Below are 10,000 nucleotides of genomic sequence, written 5' to 3' on the forward strand. Positions count from 1 at the left end.
AGGACAGATGCCACAGATAACCTCCTCAACTAGACTAGGACTATCTAAGGGCTTTGCTGCCCCTTATTATCGTGGGAACAGCTCAGGTGTCAGACATGGAGGGACAGATAGTTAGCTGCCCAAAATGATCCATTGCTGTGTGGTTGGCACTTAAGGCCTGGTGGGTTACACCTTCGGTTTCTAATCACAATGTCAGTGGTTCAAACCCAGTAGTTTCTCTGTGGAGGAAGATGAGGTTGTCTGCTTCCATAAAGATTTGCAGACTTGCAATCCCTCTACAGGGTCTCAAGGAGTTCCAATGAGTTAGTGGCAGTATTCATTTTTATGTGACTGGCACAGGTAAAAGAAATTTAGGAGAAGCACTTTGGCTAGTACCATGGAAGAAGTGCAGGCCAATTTGAGGGCTAGCTTTGGTTCCTTTAGCTTCTAGGTTGTGCAATATTGGACAAGATGCTTAGATTCTCTCATGCCCCATTTCTTCATCTGTAAGACTGTGAGAACACCACAATATAGGGCTAATGAAAATTTGTATTAGAGACCTTTGAACATGAGAGTTGCTAAAAAAAATAGTTCTTTCCTTTTTCCCAGCATTCTCTTTCCTGTGCTCCGTGCTTCCTACTTTCATCCATGTAGTGATTGTTTTGAATCCTGCAAAGGCTGGACCTAAACTACTGCAGGGGCTCTGGGCCTCAAGGGCTGCCAGCTACTATGACCAAAGAAAGAGATAAGTGGGGAAGTTTTCATCGAAGGCTCTCACCACATCACTACAGACTTCTGTGTGATGTTGGAGGCTGTACCTTTGGAGCTAATTGCTTTTGAAGAAGGCAAAACAGAGCGGTAACTAGAACTGCATAAATGGAAATCTGAGCAGCATATGGGATAGCTTCCACTGTCTCCTTGGATGAGGGGGGATTTGATGAAGTTTTAGAAACTAAGGGATGGGCTAATTAATAAAGACAGTGGAAGTGCGAGTATGTATCTATTCTGCACTTGGGAGATTAAGAATTCTATAAGGCGCCTCAATGAGTTGGGCAGAAGTCATGCCAACCAGTGGAATTCATTATAGAAGTCTGTGATGGAAGACTTTGAATTAATGGTTCCAAGAGACTATGATTTTGGTGTCTGGGAAATTTAAGATCATTCAATTGAACTTCCCTTTATTGTAAAGGAAGAGTAAGAATATCCATGAGAGGACATGTCAGGACTCTGCAGTCTCTTCTAAGAGTTCTTGTCTTAAAATGAATACTGCAACTTTAGTGGTAAAAGTCAGCACTGTCCCGGTGACAATAGGACTCTAGTCTTTAGCCATCTTGGTACCAATGCCTGGCATTGGTTATGATTACTGGGAGTCATGGGAATCCGATGGGAAGGCTGGGGGCCTGGTCTCATCAGATTTTACACAGATGGATGGACCAAAGCCACCTCGAATGATATTTCATGCACATCCTAGGCTCGGCTTTTTTATGGTAGGTTTTTCTTAACCTGAGCGCAACTCTCTCCCATGGCTCATTTCACCCTCTAAGATAGCCTCTTCTCTGGATGCAATTCCATATTCATTTCACTAAGACGTAGTTAATGTGGGTAGGAAGTAAGCAAAATAAAACCAGACATAGCTTCTTACCTTATGGAACTCACGGTCTATATAGCTCATGAAACTTAGTGCATGTAAGTGAGGGGAATCCAAAGGAAGGTTTTAAAGTACGTTGTAATGCTGAGTATTATTACGCAAGTTGTTATTATTCAGTAAGGGCTTACTATGGCCCTGGCATTCTGCCAGGCCTTTGATACCCATTTATCTCATAGAATCCTCACAACAATTTTATCAGAGGTGATTTGCCTCTACTGTTTTACAGAAAAAGGAAATAAAAATGACATCATGATGGTGTCAATGAGAAAAATAGGCTGGATTGATGCGGGGCAGTGGTCTCTGGGGCCTGGGCTCTCGCCACTGCTTTGCACTGTCTCTTAGGGAAGCAGTGAGAAGGCGCAACTCTGATGGGTCCTGAGCCCTGGTTTGGGTGAAGAACCCTTCATATAGGTCCTGGGGGTCCTTGTTGTGCCCAGTCAAGCTCTCTGGAAGTCTGCCCTGGGTTTAAGGGCTGAGGCCTGCACGTTTGCTATTCTTTGTCTTTGATTCGATCACACTTTCTAAGAGGACTTAGTGGTGAGACGGTAGTCGAAGATAGGACTGAGGTAGTCCGAGATGACCTGGCCAAATACCACCACCCCACCACCCGTTGATTGGTCCTTGTTGTTGTATGTATCGCAGGGTTTAGTGTGGGACCTCTGGAACGTGATACAGACAGAGCATATTCTTCACTGAGGACAAGTTTGCATAAAGCCACATCATAGGGAAGCATGGGGTGGGGGTGGGGGCCTGGAGTGCTTGCGGAGAGCAGTTGCCTGGGAGGAGATAGCAGGATAGTGCTATGAAGTAGAAATTCTGAGTACCAGGACAGACGACTCACTCCTCTCCTTGTACATGGAATGGAGGGTTTTCAAACAGCGGGAGCAAATGCCCAGAGTGATCTTCTCCCAGGGAAACCTAGAGATAGTCCTGATCCAACGGTACCCTCAACTGAGCGGAAGAGTGATAGTCGGTTGGAAGGGAGGCTGGTCAGGGCACCTTCTAGGAGAGAAAATCCTGCTACCACGTCGTTATCTGGTCAACCCAAGAGACTCGCGAAGGGAAACCACACTCCCCCCATCGGCATCTCGAGGGCACACGTGCTCTCCCCTGTTGGTGGTTGACCTTCCATCCAGCTCTCAGCCCCTGTGTCTTCTGGGAAGCCTTCTCCAATTTCACTCTCCTGTAAACACCTTTCTTTCTCCTAAATTTCATTCTCCTTTAAACAAGTCTTTCTGTCTCGACCACCGGTTGTCTCATTAATGACTTTTTCTGGACCCATTCTTGGCTAAGCGTCAAAGGCACTAAATGTCACAGACTGCATCTCTCACTTCTCTGCCTCCACCGAGATGCCTTGCTCCTAGTGTTGTTCACATTGTTACCGTCTCCATAAATACGTTCTTAATGAAACTAAAAGACACAGTATGAAGGGCACTGGAGGGATACCAGAGTGGGGCGGCTATATACTAACAGGACATCATGCTTGGGAAAGTAGAGGGGTGGCAAAAAAGAGGAAGACCCTCAACCAGATGGATGGATACAGCGGCTACAACAATGGGATCAAACATAAGAATAGTTTTGAAGATGGTGCTGGCCTGGGAGGTGTTTGGTTCTGCTGTCCACAGTCACTATGAGTGAGAACTGACTCAGTGTTACTGTTGAAAATCCCCGCTGAAAACCTCAAGGAGTCCAGGTCTACACTGATGCACATGGGTTCACCAGGAGGTGCAGTTGACTCATTGGCTGCAGGTTGTGTGTGTTTAAAGCTATATTATTCAAATTCCCTTGGGTACTTTAATGGATATGCTTTCCTAGAGTGACTTAGCTTCGACTTTCATACCTCCAAGGATGTGGCACTTCTATCCTTTTGGCTAGTCCATCCTATATTTGGGTAGCTCCGTTAGAAAAGTAGATCTTGCCTTGGGGTTAACACATGCTCAGTCATTGTTTTCAGTCAGTCGTTCCTTGGAGGCCCATACGGCTAGTGTATTTTCCTTTCCCCTGGAAAGTCTTCCTATTTCTACAGACAGCCTCGCACCCGTCATCAGTCTCTTCTCTGGGCTCCGTTAGCTATACTCAGAGTGGGCTGGCTCCTCTAACGGATGGGTCTGCTTGCTCTCCTCTTTGTGAATGTTCCTCTTACAATGTGGTGGCTGAGAAAGAATCTAATCCACCAACCACGTGAAATCACAGCACGGGGGAAAGTGCCCCTCCCTTCTTTTGGGCATTTCCCTTTTATTGATGTGATGTGGGAGAGACTCCATCTCTGCGGTGACTGCTATTCTGTCAAGTCGTGCTGACTGCTCGCTCAACCCCCTGACCCCTATCTTATCTCTCTGTCGGATGCAGTTGAGCCCCATGTTCCCCTCAGACACACATCCCCTTCCTTCCATTCCCACAGCCTCTTCTCTGTCACCGTTCTCTTCAAAGCTTTCCCCTCTTGACTCAGGGTGACCTCAATCTCTTGACACTCCCCACTCTCTCTAGAAAAGGAACCCCCTGGGACCCAGTTGCATCATTGAACAGGTTAGGAAAAAGGGCTGGGAAGACGATGCCACCTTCATCCGCTTGGATTCACTACGGGATTTGTAGCAGAACTCGATTAAGGCAACCAGCATGGCTAATCCAAGGCCTCCGATCAGGATGTAGAACACTCCCGCCACATTGCTGAGGCTCAGAGCACTCGTCTTGTCCTACAAAGAGGGGGAAGGGGAGGGGGAGGTGGAAAGAGCAAAGTGAGTCGAGAGGCTAACGACCATCCAACAATATATTTACACACATGCACTCAAACCCACAACCCTCTTTAAACCTTCATAAGAAGTAGAAAGTATTTTATTCTTTCCTCAAGTATAAAACCATTCCCCAAGGGGGAAAGTGTGTGTGTGTGTGTGTGTGTGTGTGTATCTACTGATTTATTTGTGTGTGTGCATATGCACTCACACATACATATGCATCTATATACATATATATAATTTTTTATGTATATAATTTTTGTAGACTTCCCTGATTGTGTTGACTTTATAACTACTATCCCCCTCTTCTGTAATGCCTTTTCTAGAGAGGAAATGCTCCACCCCCCAAAGTCAGGTAAGCCTCTGCCAACAACATCTTGTCCCTCCTTTACACCCTAGTTTCTGTCCTCCCATTGTTACTCAGCAGCACACTGGGTTAGCTTGTTGTTTATCTCTCTGAACATTTTTTTTCTGAGCATTGGTACTTAAACTGATTTTTCCTCTACATATGCATTTTCTCTCAATATAGTAAGACAGTTATTATCAGTATAATAAAGGTCAACTGATATATACCTTTAACTTACTGCTCTGAGTCTCAATTTAGGAAGAAAAAAAAGGAAAGAAAACTAGGGGGCTTGAAATAGTAAAAATGAAAAAGGCACTGAAATAGAAAAATGGCTCTGTTAAATTCTAATAATTATACTTAATTGGTGTCGTTTCTCAACCTGCAATGCTTGCTACAACACACTAGAGGTGGACCAGGTAGCTGAATTGAAAAGCCTCTATTGCCTGCAGTGAAAGGTTTTGCATTGACTTCAGATGAGCAAAGAAGCAGGGAGCAGGGTGCTTCACTCCCAGGAATTAGGGGACAAGAAATGTGGACAGAGCTCATGCTGTGGAGCCTGAGAAATGCTGTAATCTGTTGAGACCATTTCTGAGTTCTGTCATCTCTAAGGGAGTTCAAAATGCTGAGGGATAGTACCTTCACAAGTGGTAAGCACGATACAGCAAAAAACTAGTGGGTGTGGTAGGAGCCAAGGGCTCAGAGAGAGAGAGAGAGACCTGCTCCAATGCTTTACACAAGGTTTAATGCAAGAGTGTAGCTTTAAATCTCAGAAGCACAACATCCCCAGATGTTGTGGTAGCTTTAACACCTTTGTTTATATTGTTTGCTCAGGCAAAGCAGGTGTCTCATTGAATTAAAATGAAACACCTCACTGGTACAGGTATAGACCATGGTTGGATGGTTCGTTGGTGGTATTGGGCAGGACATGACTTTTACACTCATCCATGTTCTCTTTTTCAGTCGAGGATGTAGGCTAGCCCACAAGAGGTGTCGTGTGTTTCCCTAGGGACACCTCTGACGTCTGTCTGTTCAAATGTGGGTGTGTTTAAAATGGAGGCTCCTACTGACCTGTGCCCTCATTCTACAGGTGCACTGTACAGGAGTCAGCTGGGTTGAAAATGGTTTCGGCAGCTGACAAATAGCAGCATGCCTCCCCACTGCAGAAACAGCCTTGGCCAGCAGAACAGTAGGATTATCTAAAGCACATTCTCTTGGTGGCTTCCTGTATTGCTGAAGCAGATGGCTTTTGAACATGGGTTACCCTTGGCAAGGCATAGCCCGGCTTTGGAAGTAGTGGAAATGACTACCCCGAGGGGCAGAAGTGCTCTTGCTCTGGTATTATGGCATGATAAGGGAAATGTGCAGAAATGAGTTTGGTTCTTGGTTTAAGAACTGGCTGAACAAGTGAATTCCCTGTTTTCTTTTCTAGGAATCTGATATTCTGCTTCTGGAGAATAATGTTTAGACTCCTTGGAAGACTTACGGCTATCAGAATTTATTGTCCTGTTTTATTGGGCCTTGGGCATGGTGGGATGGGCTGGGGGTACAGTAACTATTAGTAGCTTACATCTTAGCATGGAATGATTGACCGCATTGCTTAGAGGAAGTAGATGTTAATCAAATTGAGGAAAACGTAGCTACAAGGCTATGGGGATAGGCGGCTCATAGTGCTGACCTTACAAACAGTATTTCAATAGATGGAAGTCCACCTTGGGCCCTTGGTCACCAAGTCTGTGTTCTTCCTCATGCCTATTTTCCAGGTATCCATTTGGACTCTCTTTGAGGACATGGGGTGGGGTGCATGTCTTTTCTGTGGCTATTTCCCGTAGACCCTACAAGGGCAGCTGTTTCCTTGGTTCTAGAAGGTGGCTGTTTTTCTTGTCTTCTGATATATTTGGGAAGAAAAAGAGTCACAAGAAAGTCAGGGCTCTAGGCCAAAGAACTATAGGATGAAGAGGCTCTAGTGGCTGAGTTTTTGATTATGTCTGGAGGTGAAGAGCACCCACGCTTCAGAAAAAGGTCTCGAGGATGTGGAGATGGGGTCAGGGAGACACACATTCTGTACAGCCGAAGAGCATCAGGTGACTGCCACCTCCTGCAGGACAAATACTACCTTCGATTCTTTTCCCTGCAATGTGCTTCTGTAGTAGCTGGAGCAGAAACGACCTCTGGTACCTGGGACTCTCTCAGCATTCATATCAGGAAGCACACTTAGTTGTAACAGAATTCCCTAAATTTGGCATCATCTGTCAGAGTATGGGATGAGAAGGGGGGGTTGATGTTTTCTTAGTCCAGACAGTAGAGGAGCTTCCAATTTAGCGGGAATTTGTGATTTCCCTGTGTTCCCTTAGCGCTTCAGTGTTTCTGTTCTTTCTGAGGATCCCTGAGGCCCAGGTCTTCTGTTCAGTTGCTGCTACTGATTGGTTTTGACTCATGCTGGGCTCTCTTGGGGGTAGAGACAGAAGTTCCTTTCGAGGACCAGAGCTGATTACTCCTCTGGGTATCCATATCAGAGAGGGGCTTCCTCTTTAGCTTGTGTACAAATCGTTCTGTTCACAGTCCATGGGCAAGTCGTAGACTTCACAGCCCCAACTACAGAAAAGGAAGACATGGCATTTGAGCACTTCTCTGGGAGAACCCAGTCTCTTCCAATCCCATAGCAGCTGCACTTTCAAAAAGCCAGGCAGCTTGTGGGTGGGAGTGGGAAAGTCACAACTTGGCTCCCACCAGGAGGGGGGAAGAGAGTGACAGTACAGAGAATATTGACAGGTGAAAGGAAAATGAAAAAATCCCATCTCTCAGAATTGATGGGCTTGTTGCTATGGTGCTGAAGCCCTGAAGCCCTCCCTCCCCACTTCATCTGTTCTTTGAATCTGTTTGTTGTCTTGATTGCTACCTCCTTCTGTGGAAGGAAAAAAATCACATTTCTTTCTCTTTTTCCCGTATATGGGGTCTGTCCCAAACTCTCTCTGAATTGACACCCTTTCCAAAAGTGTTGGGACTAGCTCGAATCTTCATGAGGTCTGAACCAGGGTCTGACTGAGAACCTTGAGGCTTTCTTCATGGTCAGAAAAAGCTCTGGAAGCCACGGCCATTACTATAATTCTAGTCCATTTCGCTGGAACTGATAAATCTGGACCATGTCTCAGATTTCAAGAGCACGTGCTTCTCTAACTCCTCCCTCTCCTTCTTCTCTTCTAGGTAAGAGTGTGAACTCCTACAAAGCAAAGGCTGCCATTTCTGCCCCTTTCTGTATCCCACGGGATGTGGTAGAGTACATTCGCTGATGTGAATACACTGGGTTTTTAGGGACTGCGTGTAAGCCTTCCCCCTGTTGATTCTACAATCTCACTTTGTCTTTTAAGGCCACTCCCCACCCCCCAAATAAGTCCAATGTTTCTTCCATTTATTAGCTTCTATGCTACAGTAGAATTTCTCCTTTGTTTCTTCAAAAATGTGTGTTTTGGGTCTCAGAGCCATTTTCATAAGTGGTGGCTGATTTCATGGGAATGGAGACTGAGTGACTGGCTAGGCTCACTCATTAGCTAAGATCCAAGTGGGAGGCCTCCTAGAAGTGGATTTTATTCAACTAAAGAAACACCTTTCAAATACATAGGTAGAGTCCATCAGGATCGATAGGGATGAGTTCCTTAACTATGGAAATATCCAGGAAGAAACTAGAGGTCCTCAAAGGGATTGTAGCTCTGGACAGAGAGGTAAACCTTTGACCTTTGAACTTCATTTCAACCTCTAGAAATTTGAGGCATCTAAGGAGTCCCTAGAGTGCCTGGGATCATACCTTTTATAAATTTCTCCCTAGAGACTAGTCCCTTTAGGGGATGCAAAAATGAAACTCATGTTAATTGGCATCTTCTGCTGTTCCATTTCCAATCTAGGCCAGTTCCCTAGCCTGCATATTTTCCCCCAAGAGCAGCACAGAATGAGAATTGGTCCATTGTACTAATAATTGGCAAGGCAAATACTGTGAAAGTGAGGGTTGTGGGGGCGGTTCTTCTCAGCAGTGTGTGCTCAGGGACCGGCTGCTGCACAATGCACCGCAGTACATCCTGACTCAAAGCAAAATCACAGCAGAGAACTCAAGGAGACAATGTGGGTCGTGTAGGGAAACACAAGGGCTGGCAGTGGCCTTTTCCAGAGTGGGAGGAATTTTACAGAAACAGTGGCACCAGTCTGAGAATAAAGTGGCATGCTCCTAGGAGGCCTTTTCTATGAGTTGAATAGTTGCCTGGGCCATGAATTGGAAAGTGAAGGTCTTGTTTGCTCTCCAGAAATGTTTCTGGTTCATGACCCCAAAGGAAGTGTTTTAGAAGAAAAATCTTTGTTGCAGCCTAGTTCTTCCTCCTCAATCAATGACAGGAGATTCGGGATGTGTGGTCTCAGGACTCTGGTCAGGACCCAAGATGTTTCCACATTCAGTCACTGTGCTGTAGATTGGACACGTCGTAGGAAGGTTTCCATCTCAAAACACCCCAAAGTCCCAGGAGGTTCCTTTGGAGTCACAAGACTTCCCTCAATCTTTGTCTCTTCATTTGGGGGAAATGAAAAGGCATTTCTTTGCCTCTTGGGGTTTCTCTCTCCATTCATACCCCTCTGCCATTGCCCTCTCAGGAGGGTCTTCATGTAGGAAGATACAGTGGGTATATCAGGGGTGAATAGAAGAGAAAATAACTGATGAGTTCTCAGATGCCGCCACGTGGCAAGTGCGCTTTATCTGTGAGGTGGGCAGGGCAGGGCAGGGATTTGCACACAGTGCCAAGACAGAGATAGATGCCCATGCCAATCCTTCTGCCTACTAGCTTTTGCTGAGCACCAGGGCAGCCAGGTTGTTAAGCCCAGAGCAGATGAGTTTACCCTAGTGGTGGTAGGGCAGTACTGTCTGGTGAAAAGAATCAGGAGCCAGGAGTCAGGACACCTGAGAGGAGTGCTCACCTAGGTTTGTCACCAGCTCACTGGACAATCTTGAGTCAGTCCCTAAGGGAGCACTGCCTACTTCTGTGTGTTCTGGGAGGAAGCTTTAGATGATGCAAAAAAATTAAGTGCCACTGACTACAAAGAAAGGACATTACTCCCTTTTTAATGATCTTTCAATCCTTGTTATTAAGCCAAAGAGAAAGTGGGTTTGGGCCTAGTCTGTCTCTAACACCTATCCCTGGCTCCTCTCCCATTTAAATAGAAAGTAGATCTCAGTTGCCATGGTTCCTCAGTAATTCAATATACAAATATATTTTTTTAACTGTCACTAATTTCTGTACGGTTGCCTCCTATTACTTGTAA

At 45.5% G+C, this 10,000-nt stretch overlaps 1 protein-coding gene across 2 annotated transcripts in view; it reads right to left on the reverse strand.

Annotated features, from left to right (window-relative positions):
- The window catches only part of GRIA1 (glutamate ionotropic receptor AMPA type subunit 1), a 392,988-nt gene that overhangs the window by 7,366 nt on the left and 375,622 nt on the right, over nt 1-10,000 (reverse strand). For both annotated transcript variants that reach the window (XM_004696740.2, XM_004696739.2), the window contains exon 15: nt 4,186-4,320. In XM_004696740.2, the coding sequence (XP_004696797.1) occupies nt 4,186-4,320 (135 nt within the window). The remainder of the gene's footprint in view (nt 1-4,185; nt 4,321-10,000) is intronic.

The sequence above is a fragment of the Echinops telfairi genome, unplaced genomic scaffold, assembly GCF_000313985.2.
Source record: "Echinops telfairi isolate 266 unplaced genomic scaffold, ASM31398v2 ScPeMD7_7469;HRSCAF=8507_0, whole genome shotgun sequence".
In the NCBI taxonomy this organism is placed as follows: domain Eukaryota; kingdom Metazoa; phylum Chordata; class Mammalia; order Afrosoricida; family Tenrecidae; genus Echinops; species Echinops telfairi.